We start from the raw sequence: 18,871 nt of genomic DNA, 5'->3' as shown, positions 1-18,871 counted from the left end.
AAAGGGAAAACAAAGGCTCAAACCAATATGGGAAGCCCACAAGAGAACAAAGCCCACAAATTTGTGGAATTCTCTGCTCAACTTCCAATGTAAATTTTTAGTAAACAACTCAGTATGTAATGAACCTGAACCAAATCTGTGAACTGTAATACATTCTTCTGACCAAATCAGGACTTAATTGTCAGTTGTTTGTTCAACAAAAACCTTATAGACTCACTGCATAATGGCACCACCTGTCATCTCTCCTTTCCCTTCAGTTTCAACAGCTGGCCCCTCCTCCGATGTCACAAGGGGCCAGACCTGGAAGAACTCTGTTCTGTAGACAATTTCTCCAGAGAAAAAATCCCTATACCGCCCACTCCTATCTGCTGTAGTGTTCCCCCTTCCAAAACCCAAAGTTTTTCCCATGGAAGTTATCACAGTTGCGCCTAAGTTGAAAGTAGATTTTTAATTAGAATTTTAATTTTGAGATTATTGTAGATTCACATGCAGCTATAAGGAGCAATACAGAAAGAGATCGTGTACCCCTTACCTAGTTTCCCCAAAGGCAACATCTTGCAGAACCTGTATAGTAATTCAAATATCATATTAACATTGATACAATCTGTGATCTTATTCAGATTTCCCCAGTTTCTCTTGTATTCATTTGTGCATTTAGTTCTCTGTAGTTATTTTGCATGAGTGGGCCCTGTCCACCACCACAATTGAGATACAGCACGTTCCATCGCCTCGTGCCACTCTTTGATAGCCATGTCCATCCCCTCCTGCGGTGGCCTCCCCGCCCCACCTCGTTCCCCGTTCTCTGCAAACACCAGTTTCTTCAACATTTCTGTAGTTTTGTCATTTCAAGATTGCTACATAAATGGAATTGGGGATTGGCTTTTTCACTCAGTATAATTGCCCTGATACTCACCCAAGTCATTGTCTAGCGGTAGCTTGTTCCTTTTTACTGTTGAGCCATAGTCTGTAAGATGGATGCCCCACAGTCTATTCACGTATTGAAGCACATGTGAGCTGGTTCCAGTTTTGGGCTTCTGTGAAGAAAGCTAACATGAATCTTCGTGCGCTGGCTTTTGTGTGAGCATACATTTTCTTTTCAATCTGGGATAAATGCCTAAGGGTGCAGTTTCCGGGTCATATGGTATTTGCATGTTTACTTTACTTTTATTTTATCTTTTAATGTTTATTATTTTTGAGAGAGAAAGAGAGAGAAACAGAGTGTAAGCGGGGGAGGGGTGGAGAGCAAGGGAGACACAGAATCCAAAGCAGGCCCTAGGTTCTGAGCTGTCAGCACAGAGCCCGATGCGGGGCTTGAATTCATGGACCATGAGATCATGAACTGAGCCGAAGTTAGATGCTTAACAGACTGAGCCACCCAAGTGCCCTTATTTTACTTTATTTTACTTTATTTTATTTTATTTTATTTTATTTTATTTTATTTTATTTTATTTTATTAAAAAAATTTTTTTTAATGTTTTTATTTATTTTTGAAGGAGAGAGAGAGAGACAGAGCATAAGTGGGGGAGGACCAGAGAGAGAGGGAGACACAGAATTCGAAGCAGGCTCTAGGCTCTAAGCTGTCAGCACAGAGCCCGATGCGGGGCTCGAACTCACAAACTGAACTCGAACTCATGACCTGAGCCGAAGTCGGATGCTCAACTGACTGAGCCACCCAGGCCCCCCTATTTTATTTTATTTTATTTTTCATTTTTATTTTTTTATTAAAAAAAATTTTTTTTAACGTTTATTTATTTTTGAGACAGAGAGAGACAGAGCTTGAATGGGTGAGGGTCAGAGAGAGAGGGAGACACAGAATCTGAAACAGGCAACGGGCTCCGAGCTGTCAGCACAGAGCCCGATGCGGGGCTTGAACCCACGGACTGCGAGATCATGACCTGAGCTGAAGTTGGATGCTTAACGGACTGAGCCACCCAAGCGCCCTTATTTTATTTTATTAAAAAAATTTTTTTTAATGTTTTTATTTATTTTTGAAGGAGAGAGAGAGAGAGACAGAGCATAAGTGGGGGAGGACCAGAGAGAGAGGGAGACACAGAATTTGAAGCAGACTCTAGGCTCTAAGCTGTCAGCACAGAGCCTGATGCGGGGCTCGAACTCATGAACTGAACTCGAACTCATGACCTGAGCCGAAGTTGGATGCTCAACTGACTGAGCCACCCAGGCCCCCCTATTTTATTTTATTTTATTTTTCATTTTTATTTTTTTTATTAAAAAAAATTTTTTTTTTAACGTTTATTTTTGAGACAGAGAGAGACAGAGCTTGAATGGGGGAGGGTCAGAGAGAGAGAGGGAGACACAGAATCTGAAACAGGCTCCGGGCTCCGAGCTGTCAGCACAGAGGCCGATGCAGGGCTTGAACCCACGGACTGCGAGATCATGACCTGAGCCGAAGTCGGGAGCCCAACCAACTGAGCCACCCAGGAGCCCCTTATTTTATTTTTGAAAGTAGACTCCATGCCCAGCGTAGAGCCCAATGTGAGGCTTGGACTCTCAACCGAAAGATCAAGACCTGAGCTGAAATCAAGAGTTGGAAGCTTAACCAACTGAACCACCAGGTGCCCCTTTATGTTTAGTTTAGTTTAGTTTAGTTTAGTTTAGTTTAGTTTAGTTTAGTTTAGTAATCCCTACACCCAACATGGGGCTTAAACTCACAACCCCGAGACCAAGAATTGCATGCTTTTCTGACTAAGCCAGCCTGGCACCCCTGCATGTTTAGTTTTATAGGAATCATCATACGAATCATCTCATTTCTCTGTGTCCTTGCCCGCATTTAGTGCTATCACTATATTTTAACCATTCTGATAGGTGTGTAGTGATATCTTGTGGTTTTCATTTGCATTTCCCTAATGGCTAATGATGCTGAACAACTTTTATGTGTTTATTTGCCATCTGTATTTTTTCTTTGATGAGATGTCTCTTCATGTCTTTTGTCCATTTTTAGTTGGATTGTTTGTATTTTTTTACTATCGAGTCTTGAGAGTTCTTTATGTATTCTAGATACTAATCCAACTAGTCTGTTGGATATGTGGTTTTGCAAATATTTTCTCCCCATCTGTATCTTGTCTTTTTCATCCTCTCAACAAGAAACACAAAGCAAAAGTGTTTCATTTTGATATGGTAAAATGCATTTTTTGGACTTCTTAATGCAGCCTCAAGTCTATAGGGAAGACAGTGTTAGAGACCAATTTCTGGATTTCCTGTAAAATCTTCTTTAAAATTCATTGCTCCTGAGAAATGACTAGCATGAAATTATTGCATTTGCAAAAAGGAATATTAGAAGACAAGTTTGCCAGCCTGTAGAGCTCGAGTTGAGTCTTTGTGCTTCCCTATTTTTTTTTTTAACGTTTATTTATTTTTGAGACAGAGAAAGACACAGCATGAACGGGGGAGGGTCAGAGAGAGGGAGACACAGAATCTGAAACAGGCTCCAGGCTCTGAGCTGTCAGCACAGAGCCTGACGTGGGGCTCGAACTCATGGACCGCGAGATCATGACCTGAGCTGAAGTCGGATGCTTAACCGACTGAGCCACCCAGGTGCCCCTGTGCTTCCCTATTTTTTATCAAAGTTTTAGAAGTTTCGGGCTTCTCTGCCAGATGGTTGCTAATGCTAAATAAATGCAGTGATTGTTTTCTTATAGTCATATAGAACCTATGTTAAAAATTAAATATAAACATTAACAGTGGTCATTTCCATGAGGGTCTGGCTGGCTTAGTCAGTGGAGCATGCGACTCTTGATCTTGGGGTTGTGAGTTTGAGCCCCACACTGGGTGTAGGGATTACTTAAAAATAAAATCTTAAAAAAAAAAAAGAAGAATGGTCATTTCCAGTTGGAAATGCATCAGCCTAGAAGCTTTGATCCTCATTTATACTGAGGTTGTTTATATATGTTTATATCATACACATATATATATGATTGATTATACATTCACCTTAAGCTACTTGTATAAATTTTTAAATACCAATTTATTCTTTTCTTTCCTTAAGTCCTCAAAAAATAAAAATAAAAAAGCTTATTGCACTTTTTGTCTTATGAATGTTTCTCCCAGAGGGAACACATTCTTGTACTATTAAATCAAAATGCAATATGAAAGGAAATACATTTTCCTTTACTTTGTAAGAGGCTTACATTTTTATCCCTTTTTAAAGTCAGACTTTTCTTTTTGTCTATTTCCTTCTCCCTGCTGTAATGTAAGCCTGTAACACCTAAGGAGGTGAGGTTCGTGAGGAACCACTTCCTTTTTTGCCCCACCGCTGAACCTGAGACATAGCTATCTTTACACCCATAACAATGTTCTTTCTTTATTGTTGTTTGTTTGCTTGTTTGTTTTTTGTTTTGTTTTGTTTTGTTTTGTTTTGTTTTTAATGTGTCCCTCCCTGTCTGGATGGATTCAAGACTGGACCATGTCTCATTCATTTTTTATTTCCAGCACCAAGAATGGACAGAGACTGTCACACCAACAGCACTCGATAAATCACTGGAGAATTCACAAACTTCAGTAACTAGTCAGCATCTGAAAATCGGTAATATTTATTATTCAACAAATTTTATTCCTGTATATTATTCATTCCAACCCCTTGAGGGCAGGAGTTACCTTTTGCTTATGTCTTATTGTTTTTTAAGCCCCAGTGCTTGGAAAATAAGTAGGCATTTAGTAAATGTTGAGTTCATCCATCATTCAACAATACATTCAACATATATTGAATACATGATGCTGTGTTAGGGACCATCAGGAATATACACATTTACCTAAGAGGCCTAGTCCTTCAGGTGACCCATAATCTAGTGGAGTCACATATTAATTATCACATGAAATACATTTTTTAAAAAGTTTATTTTGAGAGAGAGAGCATGCGCATGTGTGGGGGAAGGGCAGAGAGAAAGGGAGGGAGAGAGAGAATCCCAATCATGCTCTGTGCTGTCAGGGTGGAGCCTGATGCAGGGCTTGAACTCACGAACCTTGAGATCACGACCAGAGCCGTAATCAATAGTTGGGACACTTAACCAACTGAGCCGTCCAGGAGGCCTCACATAAAAATATTTAAATAACATGGTAAGATACTGTAGCTTTTGTGTTAAAAAGAGAAATACAGACATAGATAATCGTCCACTGGGGGTCATCTGGCATGGATTGACCAAGGAAGGCTGTTTAGCTAGTAGCCTGAGAAAACTCTGTGCCCCCCCCTCCCCCCCCGGCCCCGGAGTTCTCTGCTCACTCTCCTGTATTCATGCTGTCCATAGTTGTTGCCTCCTCTTGAAATGCTACCCTTCTACTTGTCTTCTTTCTACCCATAGTCAGCATTTAATGCCGTGTTAGTCAGGATTCTTAAACCTGGCTTACCCCCCAAAAAGCAATACATTTCTTCACATGGGGGGCTAGCCATGTCTGGTGTGATGGCTCGACTGCATAATGGAAGCCTGCAATTTCTCCCCTCCCTGTATATGCACACCATTCCTATCTAGAGGCAGATGCTCTTTCTGCTCCCCTTGAGTCTGGACTGGACTTTTGACTCCTTTTTACTAACACAGTGTGACAGAAGTGATACCCTGCCAGTTCCGGGCTGGGCCTTAGGGGGTTTGGCAGGTTTGTTTTTGTTCTTTTGGAAGCCAGCAACTATGTAAAGAAGTCCAGCTACCCTGATGGAGAGAGGGGAGCCTTGGGAAAGAGGAGACTGTAAAATACAAAATTATTTTATTAAAAAAGAATAAAGAGGAGGCACCTGGATGGCTCAGTCAGTTAAGGCTCGACTCTTGATTTCAGCTCAGGTCATGATCTCATAGTTTGTGAGATGGAGCCCCATGTTGGGCTCTGTGACGACAGCTTGAAGCCTGCTTGAGATTCGCTCTCTCCCTCTCTCTCTGCCCCTCCCCTATTCACTCTCTCTCTCTCTCAAAATAAAAATGGAAAACATTTAAAACAAATACAGAGACCTGGCCAGCCTGAGGCATTCCAGCCACCCCCTGGACTGAGTGAAGCCATCCTGGACTCTCCAGCCCCAGCCAGTGTCACCTGGAACAGAGAAAAGCCACGCCCCCTTGGAGGCCTGCTCAAATCGCAAAGTCACGGGCGATTGAACGGTAGTTGTTATAAGCTAATACACTTTAGGATGATTTGTCATGTGGAAATAGATAATGGGAAAAGCTGGATGTAGTCCCTTAATAATTTAGTAATGAATCTTTCTCCTTTCATGGCTCGGCTTTCTTCAGGGGGGCTGTCTTTGTATGGTGGCAAGGATGCCCACCACTGCAGCAGGCTTCTATCCCGCCAGCTTAGCAGTGCTTCCTGCAGGGGCGCAGCTCTTTCCCAGTAGCTGCAGCAGGCATGGGGGTGACTCCCGTGGGCTCAGACTGGGGCACGTGCCTGCTCCTGCATTAGTCACAGTAGCTCCAACTGGCCAAGGCTGGATGGCACGCCTCTCCCTGGAGCCAGGTGTGGGGTGTGGGCTGCCTTACCTAAACCACTTGTGGAGGATGGGTGTCGCATAGGGCCCAAAAAGAAAATCCAGGCACCGTTTTGAGAATAAAGGGCCGCCCGCTAGGCAGGCAAACATAACAGATTTGTACTGCAGAAGTCAAGGGGAATCTTGCCTCTTTCACAAAGCCTTTTCTTGTCATTCTAAACTTTAAACTATTGCAGCACAAATGACCCGGTCCATTTCTTTGGATCTAAATCTTTGGATCCATTTTGGATCACAGTAAGCTGCCTTACTGTGCTGCTTATGCTTTGGATGTAAATTCTTTTTTTTTTTTTTTTAATGTTTATTCATTTTGGGGAGAGACAGAGAAAGAGAGCACAAGTGGCAGAGGGGCAGACAGAGAGGGAGACACAGAATCCAAAGCAGGCTCCAGGCTCAGAGCTGTCAGCACAGCGCCCGACGCGGGGCTCAAGCTCACAAACCACGAGATCATGACGTGAGCCGAAGTCGGATGCTTGACCGACTGAGCCACCCAGGCGCCCCTGGAAGTAAATTCTTATCTCACACCCTAGAGTTTGCACCTTTGTATTCCTTCTTGATATGGATGTGTTTGTGACATTAAAAGTGTGATTTGGTGCCCCTGGGTGGCTCAGTCCGTTAAGTGTCCAACTCTTGATATCCGCTCAGCTCATGATCTCGCAGTCCTGGGATCGAGCCCCGTGTCTAACCTCGAGTCCGGTGCTCACTCACTCTCTTCTGTCCCTCCCCTGCTCATGCGCTCATGTACTCTCTGTCTCTCTCTTGAAATAAATAAACTAAAAAATCTTTTTTCTTTTTGGTAGAGAGAAGGTCTTGGGGAGGTGTCAGAGGCACAGACAATTCTTATCTTGACAGGAGAAATTTGAAATTTGTGTTCTCTCTCTCTCCCTCTCTCTTTCCCTCCCTCTCTCAGAGACTAACAAAATCTTAGGCATTGGTCTATTTGGACCCCACTTCCCTGTAGGAGAGCCAAATGGTGATCAGCGAGAGGCTGCTTGTTTTCTTTCTTTTGGAGGGCACTTGCGCTTGTGCTAATTAAATGGTGTCTTAAAAAAACATTATTTTGTATGAATGTCCCATAGAGCAGCTTTTGGTTAACTAGTTTATGACATAAGTGATCTAGAAAAGAACATCCTCTGCTAATTGAAATTTCAGTGAGCCTAATGAAGTTTTAATTCATCATTCTCATCGAGGGTCAGCATTTTCCAGGATGGAGTTCTAAGGAACACCAAGGCAGTAATAGATATGGGAAGCTTTTGCCTGTTGACACAACTACCAAAGCCCAGCCTTGGTTTGTCAGGGACCTCACTTAGGTGTGGCCTCTCTAAAGTTGTGCACACCATATTACACATACAAATGCACCTGAGTAGTACACCTGGTGTAGCCTTAAGTAGCTGGAAAAAAAAATTGGGCGTCAGGCAAATGAGGGGGAAAAACCCAGAGATGGACTTTCACAGATTTTCAGAATGGATCTTTGTGAGATCAGATTGACATAAAGACTTACTAATAATAGACCACCTTTCTTGCTTTTATAACAAGGCTTAATACTTTTTTAAATGAGTTTATTTATTTTGGGGACACCTGGGTGGCTCAGTCAGTAAGCATCTGACTTTGGCTCAAGTAATGATCTCACGGTCTGTGGGTTCGAGCCCCACGTCGGGCTCTGTGCCGACAGCTCGGAACCTGGAGCCTGCTTCGGATTCTGTGTCTCCCTCTCTCTCTGCCCCTCCCCTGCCTGCACTCTCTCTCTCAAGAATAAATAAACATTAAAAAAATTTATTTATTTTTGAGAGAGAGTGTGCATGCACAAGTGGGGGAGGGGCAGAGAGAGAGGGAGACACAGAATCTAAAGCAGGCTCTGTCTGCCCTGACAACTGACTCGGTGCTTGAACTCACGAACAGTGAGATCATGACCTGAGCCAAAGTCAGATGCTTAACCAACTGAGACACCCAGGTGCCCCCATCAAGTTTTAATACTTATAAACGTGCTATTACATTTGTTTATTTGAGCAGATACCCCAACTGGTAACTTACTCTCAGGATTAAGGATGCCATTATCACATCTGTCCCTGAGTCTTTGCTGTCTTTAAAAATTTTAATTACTTGGAAACATTGTGTGTGTGTGAATGAATACACATCCAGTGTACCAGTAATCATTTGTTAAATAGAACCTTATTTATATTATAATCTTATACCTCTCTCCTGTCTGAATCCTTTGTCCCCCCGACCAGAGATATTGTCCTGAAATTTGCGTGTTTCAAGCTCTTGCTTTTCTCCATAGTTTTAGTTATAAGTCTTTGTTCTCATAAAAATGGCATTATTCTTCATCTTTTTTAACTTTACATGAATCTTCATGTACATTCATGTGGCTTGTTTATTTTGTTTCTTAGTATTGATTGTGAACTTCATCCATACTGATTCTTTTAGCTTGAGTTCTGTTTGTGGTTTATCTTTATTTTTATTATTATTTTTTTCATAAGCAGAAGTTAAAAATGTTTAAGGTTTATGCTTTTTATGACTTGAGATCATAGTGATATTATCCCATATTCCTCTGGCAGCTTTAGAAGCTGTGGTTTTTCAACTTTAGGTCTTAAATCTATCTGGTACTGATTTTTGTGTATGCTGTGAGGTAGGGATCTTCCCCTCCCCCCCGACCCTGCCCCCCCGCCAAGTGAAAAGGCAGAGCATGACCATCTACTACTTTGCTTAAAATTTTCTAAATCTTTCCTTGTACCTCAGAAGTAAAGTCAAAGTTCTTAAAATGGCCTAAATCTTTTGTCCTATGTGATCAGGCCTCTGAAATGTCTCTGACTTCATCCACTGTGTTTACGGTGAATACTGGCCTCTTGCTTTTTTAAACACTCCCCAAATGTTCCTGCTCCAGGGCCTTTGTACTTGCTGTTCCTTCTGTCTGAAATTTTCATTTATCTACATCGCTGGCTTCCTTACTTCTCGGGTCTCTGCTCATATGTTGCTTTATCAGAGTGGCCTTCTCTACTCACCCTAGCTAAATTCACATACACACACTTGATATCTCTCTCCTCTGCTTTCTGCTTTGGAAGAACTTGCCTGAAAAACTTTCTGGACCTGTGTAGTGGTGTCTTGAATTGGGGGCTGGGGAAGGGGGTGTGGTGGGCAGTGTTTTAAAATGTTGATTTCATTTTTTGAATGGTTTTAGGACTATATAGGGTTTTCTATTTCTTCTTAAGATTTAATAAGTTTGCCCTCTTTATTTAAAAAAATATTTTGGAAAATTTTTTAATGTTTTTAAATTTATTTTTGAGAGAGCACAAGTAGGGGAGGGGCAGAGAGAGAGGAGGACAGAGTATCCAAAGCAGGCTCTGCACAGACAGCAGTGAGCCTGATGTGGGGCTTGAACTCACAGTGAGATCATGACCTGAGCCAAAGTCGGATGCTCAACTGACTGAGCCACCTAGGTGCCCCTAAAAATATTTTTTTATTTTACTTTTTGAATAGTTAATATGTGCACACAATGAAAGTGTTCAAGTTCCAAAAGCATATACAGTGACAAATAAACCTTTTTCTCATCCCTTTCTTCTAGCTGTCTAGGTAGTCATATTGTGGCTTCCATTTTATGCCGAATTTATTTATTAAAAAGATTGTTTCTTTAAGATTTTATTTTTAAGTGATCTCTACACCCAGTATAGGGCTTGAACTTACAACTCCAAGATCAAGAGTCACATGTTCCACTGACTGAACCAGCCAGGTGCCCGTATCCCAAATTTAAAAACTAACACATGAGTGAGGTCAGTTTGGTCCAACCATCTATCTGCAACTGTTCTGTTCTCCTTTGATCTTCAAGTCTGTGTGTGGAGATTCTGTTCCTGTCAGAGTCTTCCCTGATCTCAGCAGAACCCCTATTTTTTAAATGAACACAGATGCCTGTCTTTACAGTCCGATGGCTTTTCTTTGGCTCTGTGGGGACATCTGCTCTGTTCATTACTTTTAGCTGCATCTGGGAGTCCCTAGGGAATTTCTCCTTGGTCAGTGGCTTCTCTAACTTTATTGGAATGGCTCTTCCTGCTTTACTGACTTAGGACTGTGCCTCCCCTCCCCAAGAGTCAGGCTTGAACTCAGGAGGGCCGCTGCTCATGGGAGTAATTCATCCATTCACAGGTATAAATTGAAGCACCTAGTATGTGGCCCGTCTCCTGCCATCAGTTTCTTGTCGGTTTCCCTCGTTTCTTGTTTATCCTCTCAGAAAAATATGCCTTGCATATATAAGCCTATACATATATTCTGTTTTTACATAGATGGTAGGATACTGTGTATGTTATTCTGCACATGACTTTCTTTCACTTAACCATGTATGTTAGAGATATTTCTGTGGCTATGCATAAAGGGCTGCTTCATTCTCTTACAGTTACCTAATACCCTACGGGATGCATATATCATAATTTACTTACTCTGTCTCCTTCTGAAGGACATTTAGGTTGTTCTCCTTTCGCGGTGGACTTCTAACCAGTGTCCCTTACACATCTCTAATCAGTCAGTGTTTCCCATGGCTATAAGATAGATGTCCTTAAACCTCCATCCTGATACTGTCGTTTTCCTGTCCAGAAACCTCCAGCAGCTGTCTAGCACCCACGGAAAAAACTGAACTTCTCCTTGAGGGTAAAGCCCAGCACCACATGGTCTCCACCTACTTTCCTGCTCGTGTCCTGTGCCTAAAGACACCCCCTAAACTGGTAACTTGAGGTTTTCCCAATGGACCTTTGTTTTTACGCTCAGTATTTTTCTTGTGCCTGCAAGACCTTCCCCGTAAACCCTTTGAAGGGGAGGAGCATTTGCTTCCTTCCTTCTAGGCTTGTCACCTGTCCCCCCAAACCCCTCTTTGGAGCAGCTGCAATCTCAGTATTTTCACTCAGTCTCCCACTAGTACACCCTTCCTAACCAAACCATAACTGGATGTTGGCTTAGGTAACATATTTCATTGTTCACTAGTCAGTGCTTTCTCTTGTAGACTCCAAATTTCTTGTGGGCAGGGACTATTCCCTGGAAATAGGGAATACTAATATGAAAAGATGTATCTTGACTTCCAAGTAACTTCCACATAAAATAGTGAGCCAGATACACAAAATTAAAATACACAACACCATAGACCTTTGTTTAAATGGGAGTGTGCTCAGTGGGATAAGAAAAACATGGACTTAAAAAAAAAAAAATCCCTGGTCCCTGCCCCAGGGTGTGGCACAGGGTAGATGCCCAGTAAGTGCATGTTGAGTAATAGAATAACATAAAAGAAAGCATTTAAGGCAAGCCTCAACGTCTTGCCAAAAATCCACCTTTTATCATAAACATACAAATAAGCCCACAGATAGGGTAGATGTCAATCAAATTTTGAAGGAAACGAGGCCAGGGTGGGAGAGGGTGGATTCAAGTTTCAGCAAGGGAGGGAGGCGGAGAAGTTGCACCCGGGCAGGGTCTTGGGCCCTGCGGGTGGGCAGGGGGAGGCGGGGAGAGGGGAAGGGGGAGGAGACTCTGGCGTCCCTGCCCCGCCTCCCCCACCCCCTTTCCCACCCCCACCCCCACCCCCAGCGGCGGCGGCGGCGGCGGCGTAGGGCGGCCGCGCGGGTGTCGGCAACAGCTGCAGCAGCCCGCGCCGCCCCCTCGGCCGCGGCTCCCCGGGCGAGCCGGAGCACGGTCGGCGGCTCGTGGCGCGGCGGCCGGGGGAGACGGGAAAGTTGCCGGCGCGAGCGCCGACATGCCGGGCAGCGACACGGCGCTCACCGTGGACCGGACCTACTCCGACCCGGGCCGGCACCACCGCTGCAAGAGCCGGGTGAGAGGCGCGGGCAGGGCGGCGGTGGGGGCGCCGCGCCGAGGGGCGAGGCCGGGTGGGCTTCGGCTCCGGTGTTAGCCAACTCTCGCTCCCCGCCTCTCTCCCCTCCCCTGCTGCCACGGGTCCGCGCCGAAGGGCCTGGGAAGGGTGAGGGGCGTCGGAGCCCGGGTCGGGGGCAGAGCAGAGCCGGGCCCGCCGTACCCCGCCCTCCGCCGCTGCTCGGTCCCCGCTCGCCTGCCGGACCCGGGCGCCCGGTCTCCCCGACGGCCCCGCGCTCCGCCGCCCTCCGCCAGGGAGCGCCCGCCGCGCGGCGCCCGGACGCGAGGGAATCCCGCCAGCCGCGGCCCCGCCGGGACGGCTCGCTCGCCCTCCTGACCGCCGGTGCTGCCCGCGCCTCCCCGGCACTCGGGGTTGCGGGCGCGGGGCAGAGGCGGCGGGCCGGCTTCCCGGTCTCGCGCGGCGGCCGCCCCGACTCCGCCCGAGTGAAAAGTCAGCCTTCGCGCCGCCGTCCCGGAGTTCCCAGCCGTGCCGAGCGGGCGCCCTCTCCATTGTTTGCAGTGTAATTTGCTGTTGCTGATTTTGGCTGTGGGCGAAAATAGCTCTCAGAGCAAGCAGCAGAGACGAGCCCTGTAGTGCTTCGAGATGAAGACGGAGGCCGCAGCCTGAGCGCCGGTCCCTCCCGGGAGCGGACGCCCCCGTGGGCTCGGGAAGGTGGGGGGGACCTTGGCTCTCCCGGGCAGTTCGGCCCTCGGCGTGCCGTCCTCCCCTTGAGAAACCGCAGGTCCTCCACCCTGGCACTTGTTCTGGCGGAGGAACGTGGAGTTGTGCTTTGCTAACTACTCGGTCGAGATCGCAGCATTTGAGTGTCAGCCTCCCTGTATGAAGTCCACAGGTAGAGTTTTGCTCAGATTCTGGCCTGTCATCTCCCGAGGTCGAGAGGCCACTGGATGGGAAAAGCGGCAGTAGTGACAAATGCAGTTCGGCCTGTGTTGCAGGATTTGGGTGTTTAATCACAATTCGGAGAACTAATCAGTTATCCTATAAGTGAAGTAACTAGTTCCTGTTTTCCTTTTTTCCTTTAGTATCTTGTTAGTCGAGTTAACAGAATGGTTTAAATTTTTACAGATTGAACTTATTTGGTGGAGTAATACTTAGGTCCTGCAGCCACTTCACGCTCCTCCACTCCCCAAGGGAATTCTTATGTTCTGCACTTTAGTTTTTTATTGAGGTGTAGCTGACATTGTTTTGTTTTGTTTTGTTTTTTAACATACAATGTTGTATTTAGTTTCAGGTATACAGAATAGTGTGTGATTAGACAGTTACACTACAAAATGTTCACCATGATATGTTTTGCATTTTCTTTAAAAGTTTTGTAGCAGTTTGTTATGAAAATGACCATGAACTCCATTTGGAAGAAAACATTGGTGAAAGATCATTGGTTACCTACAGTTAGAAATTTTTGGAAGGATGTCTGCTGGTTAACACAGAGTTAACCAGGAAGAAAGGTGAAGATCTTTTTCTAATGCATTTGTAATTGGAGGAGTCTATTAATGTTTCAGTTGACAGAAGAAATTTCAGACTTGAAAAAAAGTGTGGAAGCTTGGTTTCTCTTGTCACAACTGTGATAATCTTTGTGTAAACAACAAGATTAGTAATCTTTGAGGGATGGGTGGCTCATTGTGAGCTCATTTAAGCGATTTGGCAAAACTGAACCTTTGCAAAACCGCTCTTCGTATTCCGTGAAATGGTGCTGATAGAGTTCCCACCTGAGCTACCTAGATGGAAAGTGCCAAAGCAAACATGTAACTTAACTGCAGACTTAGTTTGTCTCCGCTGTTTCTGCCCGTGTTCCATTTCCACACACCCCTTTTCTGTTAAAGTACCACAACCTTATGCGAAAGGGGTTTCTTCTTTTCTTGAAAATTCTACAGGTGATGTTATAGTTACTACATTGTTTTGTTAGCATGGGACCCCTGATTTTTTGTTTTTATTTTTTTGAAGTTTATTTATTTATTCAGAGGGTTGCGGGGGAGGGGAAGAGACTGAGGGAGAGCGAGAATCCCAAGCAGGCTCTGCCATGCCCCGACACGGGGCTCGGTGTCACCAACGGCCAGATCATGACCTGAGCCGAAATCAAGAGCCAGTGTTCAACCAGCTGAGCCACCCAGATGCCCCGACACCTGCTCTTTAAAATAGATTGTGTATTAAACCTGAGTTAGACATTCTATGTACTAAGTATGCTGAATTAGCTCATTGGGCAAAGGAAGTCTAGTGAGGACTAGAGGAACTCAGACCAAGGAGGACTAGAACTCTAGTAGACAGTGACGACACATTGTGTTGCAGTGATGCTGCGATCCCTGTGTAAACTTTTTGACTGTCTACTTTTAGGGTTTTGCTGTTGAGGTGGCAAGGAATAGACCGGGAGGAAATTTTGTAAACACCTCTAACTTTTCTCAGGTGAGGCTGATGTAATTTTGAGCCTGTCCTTAAGGCTGCAGTCAGCCTGCTGTGATGAAGGGAAAGTACCAGCAGTTTTCTGTGTGGAAGGTCTTTATCCCATCAGACGATTCTAGCTCCTGTTTTGTGGAACTCATTTCGAGTTAACAATAAAGACGTATTTTCTTTACACTCAGAAAACATGTGAGGCAGAAGGAGAACATCTGGCAGTATTAGGGTTTAATTTCTTGATGTCACCTTCCCCTTGGCAATAAACTATCCAGTCCAGGATTTTATGAGAACCTTTTTGTGGACTCTTGGTAAATTAGCTCACTTAAAAATACTATGAGGAGAACTGGAGGTGCATGTGAGGAGTTGATTAGCCTTTCAGAGACAGGCAGTTTCCTCCCAGGAAGGCTCTAAGAGATCAAGTTCTTGGTTACTGAATGGTCATTTTTTCAGTTCAAAACTAACACCGTGTTGAGATAACAGGAAACATACACATCTCTCTGGGTGAGCTTGGTTAAGCCTTTGAGACTAGAATAATAATGAGGCAGTGTACTATTTCAACATTGCAGAAATCTATTTTTACAGCCAGGTGGATTAACCTAGATATCTTACCCCCCTCCCCCCCGCCCGCACTGAAAATGTAATATAACTAATGAATTCCATGATTATCTCTAAGCTGACAAGTCAGGATCATTCACAGTTTTAAGCTTAATCTGTGTAAAACTCAGAAATGATGCATGTTAACACACAAAATATCCCCCTACTTTAAAAGAAAGCATGCATAATTAGAATCCTACCTTTTTTTGTGCCCTAGATAGTTAAAGCCTGTCATCATTTTAAGAACACAGTCAGTCTGCTTTGCTCTAGATTAACTGGTTTTTATTAATTATGTGTGAATCAAATTTTTGTTCTAACTTTAGATGTTATAAAATGCCACTTTGAGCCACTTGTGGATAGTGGTCAGCAGCTAGGAATCTCCAGTCTTGTGACCTGGATCATATCCCGGCTCTTCACATTTCCCAACTGAGTGACCACTGGGGCAAGGTCTAACCTCTCTGAGTCTCCAGTTCCCCATCTGTAACAGAGGTGATAATAGTCCCTACTTCAGGGAGTGAGTGCATCATGAGTCTTCAGTAAGAGAGCATTTGTTAAAAAAAAAAAAAAAAGAGGAAAGAAGGAAAGAAATGACTAACAGAATCGCTCGTCATCCTGAGTACTTACCTTCTGTCCATCTCTAATCTGTCAGCCGTCCCACTGGGCCTTTCTTTGACATTTCTCTGGAATTGGTTCCTTTCTCCAATGTCCCCAGTCACCTCCCACCTTCGTTTAGCCACTTACGACCTCTGGAAGAGAGAATGGTGTATTCGCTTCCTCATTGCTCTTTGATTTCATCAGCCCCTATTCCATCCTGCCCCCAAGGGCCAGAGTCTTCTGCCCACAGAACTGCTTTCCTTAGGCTACCCCCCAGAAGGCAGGTCTTGCACTAGTGATGCCATGTACCCTATAATCATTCTCTTAGTTTCCTCTTCTACACCCTAGGGGTGTTACGAGGAATAAATGCAGTAACATCTATAAAATGTCTGGTACCCAGAAAGAACCCAGTAGATGGTAGCTATTTTTGATGTTTTTTTTGTTTTGTTTTGTGTTTTTTTGTTTGTTTTCTTGAGAGAGAAAGAGCCTGAGCTGGAGAGGGACAGAGAGAGAGAGAGAGAGAGGGAGAGAGGGAGAGAGAGAGAGAGAATGAGAGAGAGAGAATATCCCAAGCAGGCTCTGTGCTCAGTGTGGAACCCGTCACGGAGCTTGATCTCACCACCGTGTGATCGTGACCTGAGCCAAAATCAAGAGTCAGATGCTTAACTGAACCACCCAGGCGCCCTTAGATGGTAGCCATTTTTGTTATTACTGTATGAGAAGTGATCATAAGCTTCAAAATGGGAAAACTGCTAATTTGGTGAATAGAATAGATTGTTGCATTTTTAGAGTTTTGTTCCTCCTCCGTGATACACGTTCCTTATCACATTGTTTACATATTTGTCGCTATGTTTATAAACTGTAGACACTGGCACTTTGGGAACAAGAGCTTTCATTCATTCTACAGACGCTTGCTGAGCACCTTTTATATGCTAGCTGCTATTCTAGGCATCAGGAATATAATGGTGAATGAAACAGCCTCTCTCTGGAAGCTTAATTGTATTTTGTTTTGTGATTGTATTTTATTTAGACTAGCGGCCCCAGGAAATACCCTCCTATTTTACAGGAGGAAATGATAGTAAGTATAGGAGTCTCTAACATCTGAAATAAAACCTGTGTTGGGCACGGTGACTACCTGTAGTACCTGTGTAAGTGTTCTGTGGTTTGGAAATACATCCTGAGTTGCCTGATGAGTAATGGCCAAAAGCATTCAAGAAGAGGCTGTCCTAGCCCTTCTCAGAGTGGAAGTGGTTGGGCAATGATGTAATAAGTTGATGATCGCATGCTTACTTCCTGGGCAGGAACAAAAGTGAGTGGGAACAGACTTCCATCTCGGGGGGGGGGGGGGCCCTGACCTGGCGAAGGGGTAAACTGAGTAGTTTGTGAGTCCACCTTTAATCAGTGATGCGTTATACTCCGAAGAGTTCATTACAAGCACAGCGAATAATGATGAGTGCCTCAAGTCCGATTTGTCTGAAATTCAGGACGGATAGGTTGATGTGGGGTGTGTATTTCGAGCTGGGCTGTGCTGCTGGCTCACCAGTTCTCCCTTCAGAGGAGAGCAAACTGCCAGCCACCAGCACACCCGCTTGTCACATCCGCTGTCGAATACCGAGACAGCTGCTCCCAAGTTGGATGGCAAGATGTGTTTGCTTCAGAGCCACTGCCTGAATTTCCAGGGCTGCTCTTAAGGTCAGAAACCAACCTGATCTTTCTGGATGGAAATTGCCCATGTCTTGACTTAGGACAGGCTGCAGCGTTCAGCCCTGCTGTTTCCTTATTGCATTTTTAAGTTGTTAGTGGAGGGGGTTGGTGAGAGAGAAGGAAGAGAACCATGAATCACTCTACTGTGAATCAGAATGAGGACTTTACATTCCTTGGAAAAGGAACATCAGGATATATGATCTGTGCGTGATCCAACTGCTTCCATTGGATTGGGGAAAGGGGGGTGCTACCGAAGGAAAAAGGTGTATTTGTTGATTATTCCTCTGTAAGGAGGCAAAAAACATAAATGAAAAGTGCAGGAACAATGTTAACAGCCAGCATGTGCCAATTCCTTACTGTATACCAGCCACAGTGTTAAGCACTTCGAATGCACTGTCTCCTTAATCCTCACAAAGCTTATTTATAGTCCCATTTTACAGGTGAAGAAGTTGAGGCCTGGGCAGTTTAAATGATCTGTCCAGAGTCTCGTGGCAGTTTGGAAATGGTAGAGCTAAGATTTGGTGAATCCAGATCTAATTGCAGAACTTGCATTTTAACCACTTCCCGTCTTCTGTCTCAGATGAATACTGGAAAGCAGCTCAGTCTCAGTAAACCTGTCCGGTCCTTGTGAAGACGGTTGTGTTCAACTTCTGCAGGGTGCCTAGCCAAATTGTGTTTGGGATTCTTATGACACAGCACTTTGCCAGTCTTTGGTGTATATAGTCTTATGTGCCTGGTAAACTTTTGTTGAATGAATGGTGTAGAGTGATAATTTATGAACTTTTTATGATGCTTCCAGTACAAGATTTTTGCCACTATTTTGGAGAAGTCTTAAAGGCTGTTAAATAAGCTCATGATTTAACAACATCAGGAAAAAGGGGCGCGTGGGTGGCTCAGTCAGGGGTCTGACTCTGGCTCAGGTCATACTTTCATGGTTCATGAGTTTGAGCCCCATGTCAGCCTCTGCGCGGACAGTGCCGGACCTGCTTGGAATTCTCTCTCTCCCTGTGTCTCTGCCCCCACCCCACTTGTGCTATCTCTCTCTCTCTCTCTCTCTCTCAATAAATAAGTGAATAAACAAACAAACCTAAAAAAATTTAAAATGATTATCAGTAAAGAACCATCTTCTAGCCTGGTGTTTGGTCTCTAGAACGTGAGCAATTGAAGGATATAACAAGGGCGGTTCTTCTTGTGACAGTCTGGTCACAATCTGGCCTCTGCAGATCTCCCGGTAGAACTTTAGCTTCTCTGGACCG

At 44.5% G+C, this 18,871-nt stretch overlaps 1 protein-coding gene across 10 annotated transcripts in view; it reads left to right on the top strand.

The window, feature by feature from the left end:
* Nucleotides 1-18,871, top strand: part of TMCC3 (transmembrane and coiled-coil domain family 3) — a 329,016-nt gene that overhangs the window by 200,784 nt on the left and 109,361 nt on the right. The window contains exon 1 of one of the 10 annotated variants that reach the window (XM_045062170.1): nt 4,519-4,540. The exons of 4 other annotated variants lie outside the window; for them this stretch is intronic. Coding sequence is in view for 3 of the 6 variants with exons in the window: in XM_023257314.2 (XP_023113082.1) it covers nt 12,198-12,275 (78 nt within the window). In the remaining 3 variants the exon portion in view is untranslated. 5 more of the 10 variants (XM_023257314.2, XM_023257310.2, XM_023257309.2 and 2 more) reach the window with 5 other exon arrangements.

Source organism: Felis catus, chromosome B4, assembly GCF_018350175.1.
Source record: "Felis catus isolate Fca126 chromosome B4, F.catus_Fca126_mat1.0, whole genome shotgun sequence".
Taxonomy (NCBI): Eukaryota; Metazoa; Chordata; class Mammalia; order Carnivora; family Felidae; genus Felis; species Felis catus.
Note: the sequence above shows the minus strand (reverse complement) of the source record. Positions and strands in the feature narration are given on the sequence as shown.